The 23,825-nt window shown below is 40.1% G+C and overlaps 1 protein-coding gene across 3 annotated transcripts in view; it reads right to left on the bottom strand.

Annotated features, from left to right (window-relative positions):
• The window catches only part of ADAMTSL1 (ADAMTS like 1), a 1,021,291-nt gene that overhangs the window by 198,950 nt on the left and 798,516 nt on the right, over positions 1–23,825 (bottom strand). For all 3 annotated transcript variants that reach the window (XM_034967210.2, XM_063594468.1, XM_003822608.5), the window contains one exon: positions 7,626–7,927. In XM_034967210.2, the coding sequence (XP_034823101.1) occupies positions 7,626–7,927 (302 nt within the window). The remainder of the gene's footprint in view (positions 1–7,625; positions 7,928–23,825) is intronic.

The following is a 23,825-nucleotide window of genomic DNA, read 5'->3' on the forward strand; positions in this document are numbered from 1 at the left end:
AGAAGGAATGGTACGAGCTCCTCCTTGTACCTCTGGTAGAATTCCGCTGTGAATCCATCTGGTCCTGGACTCTTTTTGGTTGGTAAGCTATTGATTATTGCCACAATTTCAGATCCTGTTATTGGTTTATTCAGAGATTCAACTTCTTCCTGGTTTAGTCTTGGGAGAGTGTATGTGTCGAGGAATTTATCCATTTCTTCTAGATTTTCTAGTTGATTTGCGTAGAGGTGTTTGTAGTATTCTCTGATGGTACTTTGTATTTCTGTGGGATCGGTGGTGATATCCCCTTTATCATTTTTTATTGCGTCTATTTGATTCTTCTCTCTTTTTTTCTTTATTAGTCTTGCTAGCGGTCTATCAATTTTGTTGATGCTTTCAAAAAACCAGCTTCTGGATTCATTAATTTTTTGAAGGGTTTTTTGTGTCTCTATTTCCTTCAGTTCTGCTCTGATTTTAGTTATTTCTTGCCTTCTGCTAGCTTTTGAATGTGTTTGCTCTTGCTTCTCTAGTTCTTTTAATTGTGATGTTAGGGTGTCAATTTTGGATCTTTTCTGCTTTCTCTTGTGGGCATCTAGTGTTATAAATTTCCCTCTACACACTGCCTTGAATGTGTCCCAGAGATTCTGGTATGTTGCGTCTTTGTTCTTGTTGGTTTCAAAGAACATCTTTATTTCTGCCTTCATTTTGTTATGTACCCAGTAGTCATTCAGGAGTAGGTTGTTCAGTTTCCACGTAGTTGAGCGGTTTTGAGTGAGATTCTTAATCCTGAGTTCTAGTTTGATTGCACTGTGGTCTGAGAGATAGTTTGTTATAATTTCTGTTCTTTTACATTTGCTGAGGAGAGCTTTACTTCCAAGAATGTGGTCAATTTTGGAATAGGTGTGGTGTGGTGCTGAAAAAAAATGTATATTCTGTTGATTTGGGGTGGAGAGTTCTGTAGATGTCTATTAGGTCTGCTTGGTGCAGAGCTGAGTTCAATTCCTGGGTATCCTTGTTAACTTTCTCTCTCGTTGATCTGTCTAATGTTGACAGTGGGGTGTTAAAGTCTCCCATTATTATTGTGTGGGAGTCCAAGTCTCTTTGTAGGTCACTCCGGACTTGCTTTCTGAATCTGGGTGCTCCTGTATTGGGTGCATATATATTTAGGATAGTTAGCTCTTCTTGTTGAATTGATCCCTTTACTATTATGCAATGGCCTTCTTTGTCTCTTTTGATCTTTGTTGGTTTAAAGTCTGTTTTATCTGAGACTAGGATTGCAACCCCTGCCTTTTTTTGTTTTCCATTTGCTTGGTAGATCTTCCTCCATCCTTTTATTTTGAGCCTATGTGTGTCTCTGCACATGAGATGGGTTTCCTGAATACAGCACACTGATGGGTCTTGACTCTTTATCCAATTTGCCAGTCTGTGTCTTTTAATTGGAGAATTTAGTCCATTTACATTTAAAGTTAATATTGTTATGTGTGAATTTGATCCTGTCATTATGATGTTAGCTGGTGATTTTGCTCGTTAGTTGATGCAGTTTCTTCCTAGTCTCGATGGTCTTTACATTTTGGCATGATTTTGCAGTGGCTGCTACCGGTTGTTCCTTTCCATGTTTAGCACTTCCTTCAGGAGCTCTTTTAGGGCAGGCCTGGTGGTGACAAAATCTCTCAGCATTTGCTTGTCTGTAAAGTATTTTATTTCTCCTTCACTGATGAAGCTTAGTTTGGCTGGATATGAAATTCTGGGTTGAAAATTCTTTTAAGAATGTTGAATATTGGCCCCCACTCTCTTCTGGCTTGTAGAGTTTCTGCCGAGAGATCTGCTGTTAGTCTGATGGGCTTCCCTTTGAGGGTAACCCGACCTTTCTCTCTGGCTGCCCTTAACATTTTTTCCTCGTTTCAACTTTGGTGAATCTGACAATTATGTGTCTTGGAGTTATTCTTCTCGAGGAGTATCTTTGTAGCATTCTCTGTATTTCCTGAATCTGAATGTTGGCCTGCCTTGCTAAATTGGGGAAGTTCTCCTGTATAATATCCTGCAGAGTGTTTTCCAACTTGGTTCCATTCTCCCCGTCACTTTCAGGTACACCAATCAGACGTAGATTTGGTCTTTTCACATAGTCCCATATTTCTTGGAGGCTTTGCTCGTTTCTTTTTATTCTTTTTTCTCTAAACTTCCCTTCTCACTTCATTTCATTCATTTCATCTTCCATCGCTGATACCCTTTCTTCCAGTTGATCGCATCGGCACCTGAGGCTTCTGCATTCTTCACGTAGTTCTGGAGCCTTGGTTTTCAGCTCCATCAGCTCCTTTAAGCACTTCTCTGTATTGGTTATTCTAGTTATACATTCGTCTAAATTTTTTTCAAAGTTTTCAACTTCTTTGCCTTTGGTTTGAATGTCCTCCCGTAGCTTGGAGTAATTTGATCATCTGAAGCCTTCTTCTCTCAGCTCATCAAAGTCATTCTCCATCCAGCTTTGTTCCGTTGCTGGTGAGGAACTGCGATCCTTTGGAGGAGGAGAGGCACTCGGCTTTTTAGAGTTTCCAGTTTTTCTGCTCTGTTTTTTCCCCATCTTTGTGGTTTTATCTACTTTTGGTCTTTGATGATGGTGATGTACAGATGGGTTTTTGGTGTGGATGTCCTTTCTGTTTGTTAGTTTTCCTTTTAACAGACAGGACCCTCAGCTGCAGGTCTGTTGGAGTACCCGGCCGTGTGAGGTGTCAGTCTGCCCCTGCTGGGGGGTTAGGCTGCTCGGGGGTCAGGGGTCAGGGACCCACTTGAGAAGGCACTCTGCCCATTCTCAGATCTCCAGCTGCGTGCTGGGAGAACCACTGCTCTCTTCAAAGCTGTCAGACAGGGACATTTAAGTCTGCAGAGGTTACTGCTGTCTTTTTGTTTGTCTGTGCCCTGCCCCCAGAGGTGGAGCCTACAGAGGCAGGCAGGCCTCCTTGAGCTGTGATGGGCTCCACCCAGTTCGAGCTTCCAGGCTGCTTTGTTTACCTAAGCAAGCCTGGGCAATGGCGGGCGCCCCTCCCCCAGCCTCGCTGCCACCTTGCAGTTTGATCTCAGATTGCTGTGCTAGCAATCAGCGAGACTCCGTGGGCGTAGGACCCTCTGAGCCAGGTGCAGGATATAATCTCCTGGTGCACAGTTTTTTAAGCCCGTTGGAAAAGCACAGTATTTGGGTGGGAGTGACCCAATTTTCCAGGTGCCGTCTGTCACCCCTTTCTTTGACTAGGAAAGGGAACTCCCTGACCCCTTGCGCTTCCTGAGTGAGGCAATGCCTCGCCCTGCTTCGTCTCGTGCACGGTGCGCTCACGCACTGACCTTCGCCCACTGTCTGGCACTCCCTAGAGAGATGAACCCGGTACCTCTGATGGAAATGCAGAAATCACCCATCTTCTGCATTGCTCAGGCTGGGAGCTGTAGACCGGAGCTGTTCCTATTCGGCCATCTTGGCTCCTTGCCTGAAATTTCTTATTATATGTTTCCTTTTCTGTTTACATAAGGAACAATGTTTATAGTCATGTATACAGTGGGTGCCTACAACAAGAAGTATATATTTTCAAACAATTTTTTAATGATTTAACAATTTTTGTAAATCATTTTCAGGCTTCTGCAGCTGTAGATCATCACTGTGAACTGCTTCCTTGCTCATGCGTAAGTGTATTTGCAATACCAAATATACAGGTTTAGTATTTTTGCCTGTTAGTGATTGTTTCATATGTGTAACGTTTTGGTTGAGATTTGAAATGGTGGACAAGTACTGTGGGTGTGAATGTGGGAAGTAATTTTAATCATATGGAATTGGTCACAAGGCCCAATATGAGGTAACTATTGCTGTTTTGTTTAACAATGCCGTGTTGCTTTGTATGCATTAACATTTGGATGTAAAGATTGTGTCTATCCAACAGGAAGCCACAGTATTTAAATTGACCAACCTAATGTTACAACTACGTTGAGGTGGCCAAATGTAAACTGAAAGCCTTAATTAAAATAGTTCAATTCTGTAAAAAAAAAACAAAAAGAACTTAGGCCCTTCTAAGACTGCAAGGAATGGGGAAAGTAAGGGCTACATTTCTAGAAAGACACCAATAATCTCCTCTCTTAGGTTTGTCAAACACAAATTTACATAACCCCAAACCAATAATCATAGCTGAAAGATTAAAATAACCCATGGGGTGATGAAGTGCTGAGACTAAGAAGCATTCCAGAGTTACTACATTCTAATCTGAAGTATTCTAAAACAAGGCTCTAGGCCTCCCCAGTGCTGTGTGTTAAATCTCTGTTATCACAGGGACCAGTTGCCTCATCCTTCTTAGGTGGAGCCCAGTGTGGTGGGTGAAACTAAGGACAGAAGTTCTGTCATAATTAAGGAGTATCTTGGGCCAGCCCTGTGGTCAACACTCAATACATTTTTGTAGGATGAACAAATGCAATGGCTAAAGGGCAGGGCATTCTAAGCACAGCATGCAATTGAGGCTGAGGGGAGGTGGGAATGGGTTGCCTGGGGAGCATGAACCTGGAGTGACAGAGCAGCCCTGGAACTGGGAGTGTGGGAAGCTGGAGGAGGGAAAAACTCTAAGGGCTTCACCTTGGAGTTCACAGTAGAGTTGGCCCAAGGGAGGCAGGCATGATGTGAGAAGTTAGCTCATCAAGTTTGTGCTCTTTCCAAAAGAGCTAATATATGCTCTCAGGAGGACACTGTAAACCGACAGAGAACATGTTTAAGCATATTACTTGATGATTCTGGGTTTTCCTTTCTTGACAGAAGCAAAAAGGAGAGAGGACTTGTAAGAAAAGGGGAACAACAGGTACAAGGCTTCATCTTCCATTTTTGCTGAAGTCAATGTCAAGTATTCCCCCAGCTAGATTTTAACGTGGATTTTACTGTCTAGGAGTTCAATACAATAAAGCTGATCAGGCTCAGAGTTGTTTTCCTTGATAACACCTATCAGTTCACATGTGGGAAATTAAAATCTAACAAGGAAGTGATAGTGGGACACAGGATACAGATCTGAGCAGGTTAGGCTTGCGTTCGATCTTCCAGAAAATGAGATTTTCAGTGTTTATATCTCCCAGAATAGTATAATTGTTACATGATATTTGATGACAGCTCAGGGAAACACAGCCACCAACTACAGACTAAATTACTAACTAGTTCCTTCTGGTTGCTACCTCTGCTAGGTGAAAGGTTACTTTTCTGTCTATCCAATTTCATCTCTTGAGATTACAAAAACAATAAAATTAGCCTGACCGGCTCTACAACCCAAAATTGATTTAAAATCTATTTGTTAATCCTGCAGATTTTTGGTTGGCTTCAGAAGAAATAATTAAAAATATATATAACCTTGTGGGTTACATTTTGGTGAAAGATCAAAGTTGATAATACAGTAAAATGTTACTGTCGAACAAAGACTTGAAAATATACATGTCCTATATACCAAAATAAATTTTAGTGCATATGGGCATCATATGGACCATATAACCCAAGCATATTTTCATCACTTTGGAATTTTCGACTCTAACTTTTTAGACTTAAATATATTACCTTGGCACAGTGACATAACTGAAGGTAAGTAGGTTCAGTTGTTGACATTTAAAGACCTAAGAGATTTCAGTAACTTTACCCTGCTTTGGATATAAAGGATGTACAATTTACGTTATATAAAAACACTTAGCTTCTATAGGTAGAGATCAATTGTATCTCAAACATCCAAATCTTATTTCTAAATCAGTATCTTCTAAAAACCTTTTAAATTAAATACACTCCACATACACTTGACACTTCAAATTTTATACCCTTGGTTGGTCAGCAGAATGGTTAGACTCTTAAAGAAAAAGGTATCTGGTTATTTAGATATTCCATTACTGCATCTATTTTTTCCATCTGTTCATAAAGTTCCAGGCTTGACTTGTAACTGAGAACTATAACTGAGAGACCATAAATAATTTTTTAAAGCACATTTGTCTTAGACTAGAAATAATGATCATTCAATTCAGGTGATCATGGAAATTGGGGATGAAAGCACAACCATCTGAATGCTGAGTCATCTGCTATGTTGGAAAGAAGCAACTGTAGCCACTGGCTAACAGCCTTTCTACCTGATTTCTCAGCTCCTGCCCAGGCTCCAGAGATCACCAAAGCTTATTTAACACTTCTCTCTCATTAAGCGTGAAAGAAAAGACGTTCTCAAAGTGAGTGAAGAGTCCCATATGAACACAGTTACATTCACTGAGTTCCAGGAAACTGTCTTCCGGAATCATTTGGAAGAATTTAGGTTTTAACATACCAGGGCTCTCCATTAAAACACTTCAGAATTCCAGGGTTTGAAACTGGAAGATGTGGAAACAAACAAGAACCTCAAGGTCAGGACTATTAAATGCTTACTAAAAGACCTGCTGGAGAAAATTGATTCTTTGCTAGTACTTGTTCCACTATTCATTCCTTTTCAACTACATGTGAACAGTGTGGTGCATTTATTCTTACGTTCTCAATCATGACAAAAGATGCATTTTCAAAGTTTCCAAAATGTCATGGTTTAGAAAACAGTTTTGGGAAATTATTTTAGTGCTTTTTTCCACCGGTTATTAAGAATCTTTGCTGAGAAAACAGAATCTCAACATGCTCAAAGGGGTTACTAATAGCCAGGGAAAGATCTGGCAAGAAATCAGCTGGTGCTTCCTCATCTATTAAAATTTATCTTGGGAGTAGATATAGGAGATGGTGTCAATATGAATCTACCGTATTTTTAGTGTGGGAAGAAAGTTCGTAATCTTGAAGAATCAATTGTTGATTTCAATGCCTTCCTCTGCCACTACAATCCTGTTCATAACATCTGAAAGAATCACTGAATCTACTGTTCTATCACCATGGAATACACCAAGGAGAACCAGATGGATATATGTGGAAACATTTAACGTGAGTTAACTGATATTCATAATGAGAAAGCTTCAAGAATTCTCTAGGTGCTTAAAAAAGTGTGGTATGATGGAAAGGCTCCAGGCAGAGAAAGGAAAGCTTTGTTCTAGTCTCAGCTCTGTCGCTCACCAGCTGTATGATCTTGAACAAATCACTTTGTTTCTTTGATTCTTAGTTTTCTCATCTGTAAGATGGGGGTGGGGTCAGACTTTGAACTTTAAACTCCTTTCCAGCTCCAGGTAACCACTGTATCAATTACCTTTTAGACACCCTTCCTCGAGATGTAAACAGATATTACTTTGGGAAATCAGCTGAGTACATCGGAGGGACTCTGACTTGTTCTTGGGTCTTGGTTCACATTGCATGCACTGAGGCAAGGGCAGAGATCAAAAAAACAATGTTGAGAGCACGGCCAGGTCAGTGTCAACTGTGTTTCTCAGCCAGATACACGATGATATGTTGCAAGACATCAGAATGACAACTGAAAGCCAAAGCATTTGTTGTACTGGCCACTCACAGCTGACAGTCTGAGAGCCACTGGAGCCAAGAGACAAATACATCTGTGTTTCATTCAGTGTGCTTTACATTTAGAATGGCTGCCTCCCCTCCTCCTCCTGCTTATCATTCTTGGATTTGAGGCAGTCACATGATCCAGCTGCATGCAGAGAGAGAAAAAGAGCAAGAAGATGGCGGGGATCTGAGCCAGAGCCCCCTTTCTTACCTCCTCCACAGGACTCGGAGCACTTGGTGAACCCCTCATACTCCCAGTCATACAGCTCGTCGAAATCCTGCAGGCCACCAAAGAGCCCATCTGTCTCGTCTGGGTTGAACTCAGGAATTTCCCCGCTGCATGGCCCTGCATAACAGGCACGCTGGGATGCTGGCTTGGGCCCTTCACACTCGTCAATAGGCAGGTCAGCCACGGACTGAGAGAAAGACAGGAGCACCTGGCACCTGACTATTCGCACCTGGGTGCCCACACCACAGGTGACTGTGCAGGCCGACCAGGCCTCTGGGATGAACCTGCAGTCGGCAAGCAAACAAGAGGACAGGATGAGAAGCCCCAGGCAGGAAGCCATGGGGGCTGTGAGGGGCTGCATCCCACCTGCCTCCAGTGCCCAGAGCTGTCCCAGGGGTACTCAGGGCTCCTCCACCCTGTCCTGTGATGGCGCTTCAGTTTAGTTCATAAGCGATTTTGCCACTGTTTCTGGGTTGCTTGCTTCATGAATGTCACATGAACTCCCAGCTGCAAGACATTCCAGAGACCACCTGCTTGCTCCCTACTTTGCACCCACAGTGGTAGCTCTTCCAAGCAGGGAATTGGTGGTTTCTTCTCCTCACTCTAAATTCCAATGAGATAGGAATTTGTTTTATAAGACCCCACTAATAAAATAGGATGCTGGAAAGAAGCCGGCCAGATCCTGTCAAACCAAGATGGCAATGAAAGCAAGCTCTGGTTGTCCTTATTGTTCATTATACACTAATTATAATACATTCACATACTAAAAGACACTCCCACCAGTGCCATGACAGTTTACAAATGCCATAGCAATGTCTGGAAGTTACCCTATATGGTCTGAAAAGGGGAGGATCCTCAATTCCAGGAATTCTCCATTCCTTTCCTGGAAAACTCATGAATAATCTACCCCTAGTTTAGCATATGATCAAGAAATAACCATAAAAATAGCCAACCAGCACCCCTCAGGGCTGCCCTGCCTATGGAGTAGCCACCCTTTTATTCCTTTACTTTAATAAACTTGCTTTCACTTTGCTCGTCAGCTAGCTCTTGAATTCCTTCCTGCATGAAGCCAAGAACCCTGAGGTCCCACCCAGGCTGGACCTCAGTTTTGGGGTTTGCCCTGTGACTCCATCACTTGTGCCTCTTGCAAGTTGCTGGCTATTCTTATAGCAGACTGATACTGATAACAAAATAAGCCCTTGGAGATATTTAAGGAAGTTTGTTTCTTTTTTAGTCTGGCTCTCATATTCTGTAACTTTCTTTGTTCAATATGCTTCCCGAGATTTATTTATATGTATAAGGAGGTATTTTTGTGTGTAAGTTTCCAAGAATGGTGCAAAGTCTTGTTCGGTACACATTCTTTGAATTAGTCTGAGCTCCAATTCTTTTTATATCATAGAGAAAAGCCGTGCTACACATGTAAATCCACACATACCACTGTAAATGAGAGGTTTTGCATTCAGACAAGTGTGCTCAACATCCTCACACCCAGTCCCCTAAAACAAGCTACATTAGTAAGAACTTCTGAGTTTTTCTCTAGAACGTAGAAAAATACCCAAATCTCCAAAAATGTCCTCCCATCTTCATTAATCAACCGTGGCCATAACTATAATGACCTTGAGAGGGGCCTAGGAAAAACAAGCCCAGAAGCAACCACTAATAGTTTCAAAAAGTTAGTGTAATTCAGACAAAAACTTTGGGATAATTTTTTTATTTTTTATTTTTCATTTTTCCATGATCCTATTGCTTTCTCACAGGGGGTCGTGCTGCAGAGGCATGCAAACCTGGCTCCTTAACCTTGACTTTGGCAGACAATAAAAGAACTGATAAGAAGGTTATAGCATTAAATGCTAGCAAGTGCAAATGGTTCAGATCTGGTTCAGGGAAATTGAAATTCTAATAGCAAGCCAATCCAAATTTCCAAACTGGAAGGAACACAACAAAGATGTGTCCTGGGCCTGAGCCTGGGCTTCATGTGGAGCAGGAGTGGTCTGCTCAGAAAATAAGACTTCCCCCAAAGCAGCACTCAGTGCTCTGAGGCATGGCAAGAGACCCTTTGAAAAAGGCCTGACCCCAGCTACCTTTGAAGAGTCATCCACTAGGAGAGAACAAAGGTCCCCATATAACCTTGTCAGGAAGGTGGATGAGGGTAGAATGGTCACCCAGAATTATCCCAAGAAAATCTCATCACAATTTCACCTCCCTCTCACCCTTTTAACTTCTTTGTTCCACCTTTTGCACCTAGAGAACTTGGAAAAAAATGGTATCCTAAAAGATTAAAAAGTCTTCTTGCTTTAAAAAATGCCCCCTGCAGGAGCTTTTTAGGAACATAAAACCAAAAGCTGCTATCAAAATCATTTTAACCCTTTTATTACACATCCACATCCACCTACCTGGCTCCTGTGACAAGAATCATAACAGATACACAAGCATTTAATTTTATCACACAGATGCAGACACAAAGGAAAATGCACGCTAAACTATTTTGTATGTAAGAAGACACAAAAGCAAATGATTAGCCTGCTAACTTTGACAATGGTGTGATGAATAATACTTCTTTAATAGTGTGGTACCAAACTTTGTTTTCGAATCAGAAAGATGGCAAGATCTCAAAAAGAACTGCACCCTACCAGCTTTTTCTATGCAGTAAGGATTATGGTTCTGTTGCTTATAAAGAGCCCTCTTTAGGAACCATTATAACAGGGCAAGGGCTGGCAAGCTGTTTCTATAAAGGGACAGATTGAAAATATTTTAGATTTTGCGGACTGCGTGAACCCTGTTGCAGCTACTCAACTCTGCCATTGTGGAATGAAATATGTAAACAAATTAGTGTGGCTGTGTTCCAATAAAACTTTAGTTTTAAAAAGGGTGTGATGGGATGCTGATGGAAGGGTCTGGATTTGGCCTGTGGACTGTAGTTTTCCAACCCCTGCTATAGAAAAAAACATTTGGTAGAGATACAAACGCATTGAGATCTATAGATAATCCTCAAACTTATTTTAGGTCTTAGTTTCCATCTCTTTTCACATATACAAGCTTATGGAATATGACAAGTAGCCAACTTGATTTGTGTTTTCAAAGCGAGCCCCAGATAAGATCTAGAATATAAATGATGCACAAACTAGACTCTTAGCTCTGCTTGTCTATAATATAAATGACTTTGCATTTGATGTCATTCCAGAACCAAGAAGATATACCAAAAGCACATAAAATGGAAAGGCCATTCTACTGAAGCCCCATGAACTTGTTGCAATGGTTGAAAGTTATTTTAAGGCATCATGCTTCAATTAAAACATATATATATATATATGTATATATGTATGTGTGCATGCACGTGTGTAATTTTTTACTATCTAGACATCTAGGGTTAATAGCAAAAACAATAAACATCTGTTTTATGTCTCCCAAATGAGAGTTTTATCAAATGTAAAACGGCCTCACTGGCTTATCTCCCAATCCACTATCCTTAGGTCTTCATCGAGTTCACACCAATTAAAAACAATTTGGTTTTTAAGTGGTGCTGTCCTTTGGCAGTCATCTTAATTTCTCTAGTGCATACAGTGTATAATATAATATAGTCTCTTTTGTTGAAGGCAGGAGATTATGTTTCAAAAGAAAAATATCTGATAGTGCAAATGGCCAAATGAATAATAACTGTTTTTCATAGGAGGCTTTTCCCCAAGTCCCTAGATCTCCCAGCTCTGTATTTACTATCTTGAGTTTTCTGGCCACAAGTGGGAGGAAGCGAGGTCAGTGAGAGGGCAGGCAAGTGAGTTAGGAGGTTTAATTCTAATGTTTAGAAGTCTCATCTCGAACAGCACTTGCTGAGCTAGAAGCTTTAAAGAGGGACCTTTAAAATAGAGGGAAATTTTTTTTTGTTTTTAAATCAGTACATTAATCACTTTCATGTAAAAATGGACAATAAAAAGGTTAAAATTTGGGAAGTTTAAAAATTCTTCTTGTCGGCCGGGCACTCATGCCTGGGATCCCAGCACTTTGGGAGGCCAAGGCAGGCAGATCACCTGAGGTCAGGAGTCCGAGACCAGCCTGGCCAACATGGTGAAGCCCTGTCTCTATAAAAATACAAAAATTAGCCGGGCATGGTGGCAGCCACCTGTAATCCCAGCTACTCGGGAGGCTGAGGCAGGAGAATTGCTTGGGCCCGGGAGGTGGAGGTTGCAGTGAGCCAAGATCGTGCCACCGCACTCCAGCCTGGGTGACAGAGTGAGACTCTGGCTTGAAAAAAAAAAAAAATTCTTTTTGTTAGCAACACTACTGTTGGATGAATGAAGAATGGTTTGACAAATTATTTCTTTAAAAGATGGGTGTAAACTTCACAAGTAACTGATATGAATTCTGTATTTGGTCTTTCCTTCTCAGGAAATTAAAACAACAACAAACCACACCTGGCAAATGAATGATTAATGCTTCTGGCTGGCCTTCTATTTGCAAGCTTAATTGTTCCTTTCATTAAGAAAAAAAATATATTCTTTAATTAGAGTAATTACCATAGTCTCTTTTATGAAATAGAAAACAGTGACAATAAAATTCACTTATAAAATCCCTAAATGGTTTAAAAGTTCATTAGTGACTAGTATAGAGTTAGAAGCATGCACTGAAATAATAAAAATAATCACTTTATTAATATACTGCTAAACAAAAACAACTTACTCTTGGTTGATTAGTCTCGTGTCACCACAGATATTAGCTAGCACTAGCCTCTAGGTGTATGTCTACATGGTCTGTAACTAACATATTTGATATGGTTTGGTTCTGTGCTCCTACCCAAATCTCATCTTGTAGCTCTCATAATTCCCATGTGTTGTGGGAGGGACCTGATGGGAGATGATTGAATCATGGGGGAGGGTCTTTCCTGTGCTGTTCTCATGACAGTGAATGTGTCTCATGAGATCTGATGGTTTTAAAAGTGGGAGTTTCTCTGCACGAGCTCTCTTTTTTGCCTGCCACTATCCATGTAAGATGTGACTTGCTCCTCCTTGCCTTCCACCATGATTGTGAGGCCTCCCCAGCCACATGGAACTGTAAGTCCAATTAAACCTCTTTCTTTTGTAAATTGCCCAGTCTCAGAGATGTCTTTTCAGCAATGTGAAAATGGAGTAATACAATGTGAAAATTAACTTTTCCTTTTATCCTATTACTTTCCTCTCTCTTCCTTTCTCATATATGTTTGTTTTAAAAATCATTGGGATTATTAAAAATAAAAACAGCTTTATAGGTGTCTTATTTTGATGCTATCACTAGTTTCATGCCCTAATTTAAAAATGCAAATTGAAACATGCAGGAAGTCTCATTAAAAATACTCAATTTAGGTATAGGTTTTCAATCTTATTACATTTCAAGCCATGAGCCAATAGAGGTTGTGGATTTCTCTTTACCTGTTTCATTTGGTGTATGTTTGTGTATGTGAGTGGTGGCATGACAGTAGGGTGAGAAAAGAGAAGGGAATAAACTGAATAATATGTGAGAAAAATTAGAGTTTAAAATCGGGCACAGTGGCTCATGCCTGTAATCTCAGCACTTTGGGAGGCTGAGGTGGGCGGATCGCCTGAAGTCAGGAGTTTGAGACCAACCTGGCCAACATGGCGAAACCCTGTCTCTACTAAAAATACAGAAATTGGCCAGGTGTGGTGGTGTGAGCCTGCGATCCCAGCTATTCAGGAGGCTGAGGCAGGAGAATTGCTTGAACCTGGGAGGTGGAGGTTGCAGTGAGCTGAGATCTTGCTACTGTATTCCAGCCTGGGTGACAGAGTGAGACTCTGTCTCAAAAAAAGAACCCAAAAGATTACTGATTACTGGATAACTCTGTTAAGTGCATTCTTCCTAGGTTGTCTTAGCCTTTCATTGACTTTGAGCTATTATATTTTACCACCCTCTAAGTGGCAAGAAATTGATAGTGCAAATGATTCCTGCCCAGAGAAATACAGATTAACTGTGTCTAGTGGAATGCAGTTGATTGTTGCCCTGTAGCTAGACCTATTTTGCATCTATTTGTAAATTCATTTGGGCATTCATATTTGCCTAAATAAATAGGGTTTTTAAACTTCCTTTGAATTGGCTGTAACATCTTATTTGTTCCCTCATTGGTTAACGAGGTAGGTAAAATCTTTGACAGATGTTCATTTTATATTTACATAAGAATCATGGATTTTCCCTTTTAAAAATCTTATCATTAACAAGTGGCCACAGAGGGATCTGGAAAATAGTATATTGGAAAAAGAAAATATGTCATAAGTAATTCTACTCTGAATCAAGTCTTTTCCATAAATATGTTATTTAGGACCAAAAAATTTACATATTTTATTGGTAAAATATGTAATTCCATATTGCCTCATCATTTTTAACCCAATCTTCATTGTTATATATATTTTTTAAACTTTGAATAGTTGATCCTTCTCCTGATTCTGGGCAATCCTTGAGACATTAATGGAGTAAAAACCTTAGGATAAAGTGCAGTTAACTAAACCTAAGCTGCACATTTTGGCATCTGAAGAGGCTTTTGGATAAATAGGGAAAAAATTACACCTGGATGAGAAAGAAACTTGGAAGAGAGAAAAGGAAACACCTTCTTTGTATTTCTACTCTTATCTACTTCCCATTTTTACATGAGATCAGAAGATCTCGTGTAAAAACTCTTTAGTTATTTAATGCCTCTCAATGATGTCAAAAAAAAGATTTAAATAAACCCTCTAAAATAAGTAAGCAAACACCATTTGGAATGCTATAATGGAAGGGAAACTCTTCAATTGAATCACTTTAGGAATTTTAAAATTACTTGTAAAATCTATAATATTAAGGCATTCTTAAAATATAGCTGGAGCATTAAAGTTTTGAGATAATACTTATCCAAAATATCCCTCTAAATTTACTTAGAACCACGCCTAAATCATTCCACATAAATGAGAATCTAACTTATTAGGAAAGATCTTTACTCAAGGATATTTGATCTGAATGTGGAATTATGAAAATATTTCTCAACTGCTGTTGTTTAAATTCTCTGGAACTGCAAATAAATCATGCTAGTTATGCAACTCATATTGAGGTCTCTAAGCAAAATTTTTCAAAGGTTCTAGGACATCACTCCTCAAAACATCTGACAGCACCACTTCTTTTCATAGATTTCTCAAATCCTCAAGTGTCAAGCCTAGGCTATGAGGCATCTTCAGCACTGTAAGGTGCCCCAGGAGAATAATCAAAAACATAATGATCCTGGAAATTAAAATAAAACAAATGATAATTTTGAAGCAGCCACCAATACAACTACTTGAAAAGAAAAAGATTGAGTGTCCCTGTCTAATATTGCTAACCAGTAATAATTTGACAGAAGAACTTAATTTAAAAAACATATTAAAGTGGCCAGGCACTATGGCTCACACTTGTAATCCCAGCATTTTTGGAGGCCAAGGCAGGAAGATCACTTGAGGCCAAGAGTTTGAGACCAGCCTGGGCAATATAGCAAGACCCCATGTCTACCAATAATAATTATAATAAGTTAGCTGAGTCTGGTAGCACACACCTGTAGTCCCAGTGACCAGGAAGGCTAAGGTGGGAGGATCTCTTGAACCCAGGAGTTCAAGGTTACAGTGAGCTCTGATTGTGCCACTGCACTCTAGCCTGGGCTACAAAGAAAGACCCAGTCTCTCAAAAAAAAAAAAAAAAAAAAAAAAAAAGTAAAAAACCCAGCAAAACACATGGAAAAGCTATATTTACAGGCATTTTCCAAGTAACAAACAGACTTTTTCTCATGACAATGATGCTCTTTTGGGTTGAGAGGCAGCTGGCCTCTCTGCAAGAATGCCTGAATGTCTTTCTTGCAGAAAATGCTCAGTGATGGAAGTTGGGTTAAAAAACAAAATGCTGACTGCATTAAAGAGCACATTTTCCTTTCAAAGAGACTTTATACTAGAGGAAAATGTTGCAGGGGCTGAGTTCTCTGAAAGTTCCAATTCATCCAGAGACTACTGGCTCTTTCAAAGCCTGGGATCTTGATGTTTGAGCACTTTGTTGAAGTCATCTTGAAGTTCTGCCTTCTCTTTTCTCTGATATGGTTCTAGACAAGACATTATAAGGAGTCTTACTAACGGAGGGTCCCACTGACCATCAGGAGGCTGCTTTTCTTTAACAGTAAGAAAAAGCCCAGGAGGAAGATTGGTATCAGGTTCTAAGAACACAGGCCTTACTGTCTGCTATTCTTAACAAATCTAATCCTCATTCTGTCTCATTTCCAATGGCATTCAAAATAATTGACCATTGCTTGCAAGTACTTCTTCTTGAAATACTTCTTCCTCTTGAATTACATGACACCAAACTCTCTTGGTTTTCTTCTCTGGTTACTTCCTTCTCAGTCTCCTTTTCTAGGTCCTTCTATTCTCAAATTCAAAATATTGGCTGAGTGCAGTGGCACAGGCCAGGCATGGTGGCTTACTTTTGTAATTCCAGTACTTTGGGAGGCCGAGGCTGGCAGATCACTTGAGGTCGGGAGTTCAAGACCAGCCTGGCCAACATGGTGAAACCTCATCTCTACTAAAAATACAAAAAATTAGCCAGGCATGGTGGCATGCACCTGCAAGCCCAAGCTACTTGGGAGACTGAGGCAGGAGAATCACTTGAACTCAGGAGGTGGAGGTTGCAGTGAGCCGAGATCATCATGCCACTGCACTCCAGCCTAGGTGACAGAGCAAGACTCTGTCTCAAAAAAAAAAAAAAAAATTAAAATATTGCAGTGCCTCAGGACTTGGCTTTGTGCTATCTTCCAATGTGCTCATCCATGATTCCTAGTTTCAAATACCATCAGTGTACATGAAGCTTCTAAGAATTTAATCTCTGTTCTAGAACTTTCTTCTCTGAAAAAAGTAAACATTAATTTAATTAATGTATTTATCAAAAACTTATTTAGTGTTTCTTATGTGCCAGGCACTACTCTAAGTGCTTTATAAATAAAAGTTATTAAATCTGAACAAGAACATTATGAGATAAAACTATTATTATTCCCATTTAATAGACAGATGAGGAAACTGAAGCATAAGTTACACAACTAGTAAGGTTTTGTGCTCTTAACTACTTCACATTGCTATTTTTTCCTTCTTGACATTTTTGCTTTTAAGTTTCAAAGGCAGCTTCAATCTCCAACTTAAAATGTCCATAATGGAACTCCTGATTTCTCCCTTCAGTAACCCTATCGTCTTCCAATCTTCTCCACCACAGCAAAGGATTTTAATGGCTACCCAATTGCTCAAGTAAAAAATCAGGAGTTATTCTTGACCCCTCAATTTCCTTCACATCTCACTTTCAACTGATTGCCGAATTCTCTGAATTCTCCCTTGAAAATATATATAAACTCATTTACTTCTCTCCATTTCCATTACCACCACCTTAATATAGCAATAATAAGTGAACATTACACTTACATGCTTTATGCATTTTACATATACAACTCATTATGACATTGTTGGGAGATGGGTACTGTTGGAAACATTTTGAAATAGGCAAAAGAGATTACTGGTTGTCTTTTCAACGAACTGCTGGCATTTTCTAGCAAATTTCCAGGGGTGGTCTTGTTCTATGGAATTAGGAGCCTTTGATGGTCTTTGCTAGTCTGTTTTGCAACTCCATAGAGATAGAAGTTTCCCTGTAGAGGGCTGGTGGTGATACAGATGTTTCTTGTCCATAATAATATATGTATTTTTCTGTTCATGGCACTGCAAATGGTTTTGTCTGGTAGAAAATATATACTTTATTCTAAATCAAATTCTCATTTGAACTAGTTTTAACATCACATTGGCTTCCTCAATAATTTGTGAGTTAAATAAAATTTTTGGCCAGGCACGGTGGCTCACGCCTGTAATCCCAGCACTTGGGGAGGCTGAGGTGGGCAGATCACGAGGTCAAGAGATGGAGACCATCCTGGCCAACATGGTGAAACCTCGTCTCTACTAAAAAAAAATACAAAAATTAGCTGGGTGTGGCGGTGCACACCTGTAATCCCAGCTACTTGGGAGGCTGAGGCAGGAGAATTACTTGAACCCAGGAGGTGGAGGTTGCAGTGAGCTGAGATCACACCACTGCACTCCAGCCTGGCGACAAAGCAAGACTCCATCTCAAAATTAATAATAATAATAATAATAATAATAATAATAATATTTTTGACATGTGATTATTTTATATTTTCATGAGACATGATTGTACCCTTTTGAAAATTATATTTTAATAGTACTACTTTCATCTCAATTTCTAGATGATAATATTGGAATACAATGATTTCTAAGGCCACACTGCTGAGTAAATGGTATTGTCAGGACTTGAACCCTGGCAGGCTGGCTCCACAGTTGGTGCTCTTCATCACCTCACTGTCCTGCCATGGGCTGCCACGCATACCTTGATCACTGAAGATAACATTGTCTTTCTGCTGGACTACCACAATAGCCACTGGTCTATTTTCTTCCTCTGTCACTCCTTACTGACCTGTTCTTAATGATGTAGCTAGGGGAATCTTAAAATGTAAAGCTTTTAATTGTCTCCTACTGTCCCCAGGTAAAAAAGACAAACTTTCTCCCAAGGTTATCTTGGTTATCTTACGGCATTTTCCATCTTCATCTCCCACCATTTTCCCCCAGTTAGTACTCTCTCCAGCCACACTAATCTTCTTTTACTTCCTTCAATGTGGTCAATGCTTTCCTGACTCAAGATTCTGGCATGGGTGGGTTGCACCCTGGATCACCCTCTTCCCTTCTCTTTGTTTGGAATAACTCCCACTCATCTTTCAGGTCTCAGTATATATGTCCCTTCTCAAAGAGGGCTTTGCTGGCTGATATGGTTTGGATTTGTGTCCCTGTCCAAATCTCCTGTTGAATTGTAATCCCCAATATTGGAGGAGGGACCTGGTGGGAGGTGACTGGACCATGGGAGTGGATTTTCCCCTTGCTGTTCTTGTGATAGTGAGCTCTCAAGAGATCTGGTTGCCTAAAAGTGTGTATCACCTCTCCCTTTGCCCTCTTCCTCCTTCTCTGGCCATGTAAGATGTGCCTGCTTCCCCTTCTCTTCCATCATGATTGTAAATTTCCTGTGGCCTCCCCAGCCATGGCTCCTGTACCACCTGTGGAACTATGAATCAATTAAACCTCTTTTTAAAGAAATTACCCAGTACTGGTAGTCCTTTATAGCAATGTGAGAACAGACTAATACAGAAAATGGCTATCAAGAAGTGGGGCATTGCTATAAAGACAGCTGAAAATGTGGAAATGACTTTGGAACTGGGTAACTGGCAGAGGTTGGAAGAGTTTGAGAAGGCAGGAAGATCAGGGAAACTTTGGAATTTCCTAAAGACTTGGTAAATTGTTGTAATCAAAATGCTAGTGATATGGACAATGAAGTCCAGGGGGAGGTGGTCTCAGGCACCTCAGGCACTGTGGAACCTTGAACCTTGAACTTGAGAGTGATAATTTAGGGTATCTGGTGGAAGAAATTTCTAAGCAGCAAAGTGTTCCAGATGTGACCTGGATGCTTCTAACAGCATATAATCACATGCATGAGCAAAGACATAACCTGAAACTGGAACTTATATTTAAAAGGGAAGCAGATAATAAAAGTTTAGAAAATTTGCAGCCTATGTGGTAGAAAAGAAAAACCCATTTTCTGGAGAGGAATTCAAGCTAGCTACAGAAACTGGCATAAGTAAAAAAGAGCCAAATCTTAATAGCCAACACAATGGGGAAAATGCCTTGAAGGCATTTCAGAGACCTTCACAGCAGCCCTTCCCAAATGTTAATAGCCAAGACAATGGGGAAAATGCCTCAAAGGCATTTCAGAGCTGTGGCAGTCCCTCCTATCACAGGCCTGGAGGCCTAGGAGGGAAGAATGGTTTTATGGGCCAGGCCCAGGGCTCCACTGCCCTGCACAACCTTGGGACACTGCTCCCTGTGTCCCAGCTGCTCCAGCTCCAGCCATGGCTAAAAGGGCTCCAGATATATCTCAGGCATCTGCTCCAGAAGGTGCAAGCCATGAGCTTTGGAGGCTTCCACATAGTGTTAAGCCTGTGGGTGCACAGAGGGCAGGAGTTGAAGCTTGGGAGGCTCTGCCTAGATTTCAGAGGATGTATGGAAATGCTTGGAAATCAAGGCAGAAGTCTGTTGCAGGAACAGAGACCTCATGGAGAACCTCTACTACAACAGTATGGATGGGAAATGTGGGATTGGAGGCCCCACACAGAGTCTCAACTGGGGCACTGCCTAGTGGAGCTGTGAGAAGAAGGCCACCATCCTGCAGACCCCAGAACGGTAGAACCACTGACAGCTTGCACCATGAACCTAGAAAAGCTGCAGGCACTCAACTTCATAGGGGTGGAGATGCCCAAGGCCTTTGGAGCCTACCCCTTGCATCAGTGTGGCCTGGATGTGACACATGGAGTCAAAGGAGATCATTTTGGAGCTTTAAGATTTAATGACTGCCCTGCTGGGTTTCTGACTTGCATGGGGTCTGTAACCCCTTTGTTTGGGCTAATTTCTCCCTTTTAGAATGGGTGTATTTACCCAATGCCTGTACCTCCATTGTATCCTGGAAGTAACTAACTTGTTTTTTATTTTACAGGCTCATAGGAAGAAGGGATTTGCCTTGTCTCAGATGAGATTTTGGACTGTGGACTTTTGAGTTAATGCCGAAGTGAGTTAAGAATTGGGAGATTGTTGAGAAGGGATGATTGTATTTTGCAACATGAGAAGGGCATGAGATTTGGGAGGGGCCAGGGGCAGGATGATATGGTTTAGATTTGTGTCCTTGCCCAAATCTCCTGTCAAATTATAATCCCCAGTGTTGGAGGAGGGGGCTGGGGAAGGTGATTACATCATGGGGACAGATTTCTCCCTTGCTGTTCTCGTGATGGTGAGTTCTCACGAGATCTGGTTGTTTAAAATTGTGTAGCACTTCCTCCTTTGCCCTCTTCCTCCTTGTCTAGCCATGTAAGATGTGCCTGCTTCCCCTTCTCCTTCTGCCATGATTATAAATTTCCTGAGACCTCCCCAGCTATGCTTCCTGCACAGCCTGTGGAACTGTGAGTCAATGAAACCTCTTTTACTTATAAATTGCCAAGTCTCAGACAGCTCTTTATAGCAATGTGAGAAGAGACTAATGCACTGACCCTCAGACCTAATAGGTCCCCTATTAACATCTTTGAGCATCTTTCCATTTTCTTAGAACAGCTACCAGTCTTTGATAATCACAATGCAAATCTTTATGTAATAATTGTCCCCCTCACTTGACCAAATCTCTATGAAGGTAGAACTTCACATAATAGCAGCTCAATAAATAATTTTTCAAAGAAATAAATGGATTGATAAACAGAAGGATAAGAGTTAATGTTATGATTGACTTGGTACTGTGCTTATTCTTAGGGCCAAAGACTGAAACCAGGCTAGATAAAGAGGCAACAGCCAAAAGACTCTAAGAAACTAAGTCATATTTTTCTGTTCTAGGCATTGGCATGAGGAAATACAAACCTCTTCCTATTGTAGGAGTTTCATATGGCTATAGAAACCATAAGAAAACTCCTACAGCAGGAAAAGGTTAGAGTTACTATACCCAAACTGAGCAGCCACAGTGGGCTTATTCATTTATATTTCTTATAGTTATACTTATGCAGTATATGCCGGCCAAATTTCATCTTGATGGGTTGTTAGATAGTCACGTAGCTTGAGGTAAGTTGAAATTCTGTGTCTATCACACTTCAGTGAAATATCAATAAAATGTCATTTTGAAGAATAAAAAAATTAAGGGGCAGCTTTGAGACAGATGCTGACTTCAATAATTTTTCAATAAATTTTCAGTTTTCTGGTCAAACACTGCATTATCATGCCATCAGCTACTCAGCAGTGAAGCGCTGGAGCATTTTGGAACTGTTCCTAGGTTAGAGAAACCCAAAGGAGAGCTTTTGTCTTTTTTATCTACTTTTTAAAACTCAGCATCCATAAAATTTTGGGAAAAAAGGAAGAAAGACTACTCACTCCACATAGCAGATACAAATAAAGCCAAATTATTCCTTTCAGAAATGAAAAGTGAGGATATGACACTTGTTTCAGACCATCTTTCTTTCTCTTTGCTTTTCTGATCTAAATGAACAGAAAATGATTTGAAAATTTGCTTTTCCTTGCAAATAGTCTACTTAAAAGGCCACATCCCAGGGACTCAGATGCCATCACAGCTTACAATGCTATCACTGCATTTGTAGTTCTCAGCTTAATATTGGAATGTAGTTTAAATGCATAACATTTTCCCTGACTTTGATAAAGATTTAAAATATTGGAAACTCAATACTTTTCATGTACCATTTCTTCTTTACATGGAATGAAATTAGTTTATCTTGTAATTTTGTGAGGTTTCTTTCCCTTAATTCAACATGTTTGGCAAAGCTTTCCAATGAAAAGTTCAGTTCATTAAAAATGACCTTAATGGACTTAACATATATTGGTGGTGACAGGGTGCATACTTTATTTTGGCACACAAGGATCCCATTAATTTGTCTTTGTCACTCTCTAGGGCTCTGCTAAGCGACAGTTCAGATTTAGCTTTCTGAAAGTAGCCACAGAACGAGCAACTGTGGTGACAGAGGGAGGGACTGATAAATTTAGAACTTCTTGGTTTGCAATCAAGGAATGACTACAAAAAATGGCTCTATCTGCTCTCTTGAGTTTATTATTGATTCTGCTGTTTCTGTGCATGGAGATCAAGTATATTTAACTCAGAGTAGAGAGAGGTTGCTTTTTCACCCAGGCAGCTTCTGAACTTTTCTTACTCATTTTTGTAATTACTCATAAATCTCTTTTTATTTAAATAAAGATTTGTCCCTTAAAAATAAACTCTGGGCTAAATTAAAAGTATGGTGCTTATAAGTGAGTCTTCAAAGACCCTCAGAAGTGTAGACGAAGAAAGGAAGTAAGGTGGTGTAAGCTGGGAACCCACTAGCTGAGTTTTGAGTTAAATATTGTTGTTCTCTCTCAAATGCCATTAGATACAAGATGTATGAGGCAGATACAACAGCTGCCTCAATTTCTCCATTTGTATTAAGTGGTTATTAGACATCTTAACTCCCTTAAAGATTCTCTAGGAAAATGAATGATGCTAGAAAAGGCCTAATCACAACAAAAATTTATATACATAGCACTTCCTGCATACCAGGTACTTTACACAGATTAACTTAAACCTCAGAAGAACCCTATGAGGTAGTGATTACCTCACTTTACAGGTGATAAATGGAGGCATATGGGGTTAAATGACTTTACCAAGGTCAAGATTGAAACACAAGCTCTCTGTCCCTGGGGCCCACACTTTTAGTCACTGTGCAGAGCTGTCCTGCATGGAGGTATGATCAAAAATTAACTTGATTTTTACTCTGATTCCAGCAGGATTGTATCTTTGTCAGGGCATACAAATACAGAGACTCACCCCTCACCAACTCACCCAGTTGGCAGCTTAATGCATCTGAAAAAAATCAATTTTAGGAAATTATCTGTAGTTTCTATAGCCTGTTTTTAACATATAGGTAGGAATAACTGAGGTACACATAATGATACAAAATATCTGATCACTTGCTATGTAAAAAGATCATATCTCTTTCCCCAAGTACTAGTTCTGGAATCAAAGCCAGACTCAAATCAGTTTGATCATAATCTGTCAAACATCGGTTCATATCAACATTCCCCTCAAACCCTTTCAATGTATATATTGTATTCTTTTATCACTTAGTTCTTACATTTATGCATTACCATGTAGTAGCTTAACTATCTGATATTTTATCTTAGAGGTAGATGCAATTCTGATATATGCTAGTAGAGAATTTGGGAATTCAATAAATAAGTCTCCTGAACTCCTTTTTAAATCAGTAACTCTCTCATGATATGATATCCAAACATCAAATTGCATTTCTTAAAGACAGCTAGCTCATTTCTTCAGTCTGTGGATAGACAACCAGTACTGAACACTTTGGTCACAATCCTATTGCTCTTGTGATAAGAATGCACTAGCAGTTTCTTGAGGGCAAAGACTGGTTATTTTTGCAATACCTGCACCTGGTACATAGCATGGCATAGGGCAAGGGATTTATAGGTAAGTTTAGCTTCCATCATTAGGAGGTGTGAACAATTTAGCAAGTCTAGTGGCTCTCTAAAGTCATCTAGAATA

The sequence above is a fragment of the Pan paniscus genome, chromosome 11 (genome assembly GCF_029289425.2).
Source record: "Pan paniscus chromosome 11, NHGRI_mPanPan1-v2.0_pri, whole genome shotgun sequence".
Taxonomy (NCBI): domain Eukaryota; kingdom Metazoa; phylum Chordata; class Mammalia; order Primates; family Hominidae; genus Pan; species Pan paniscus.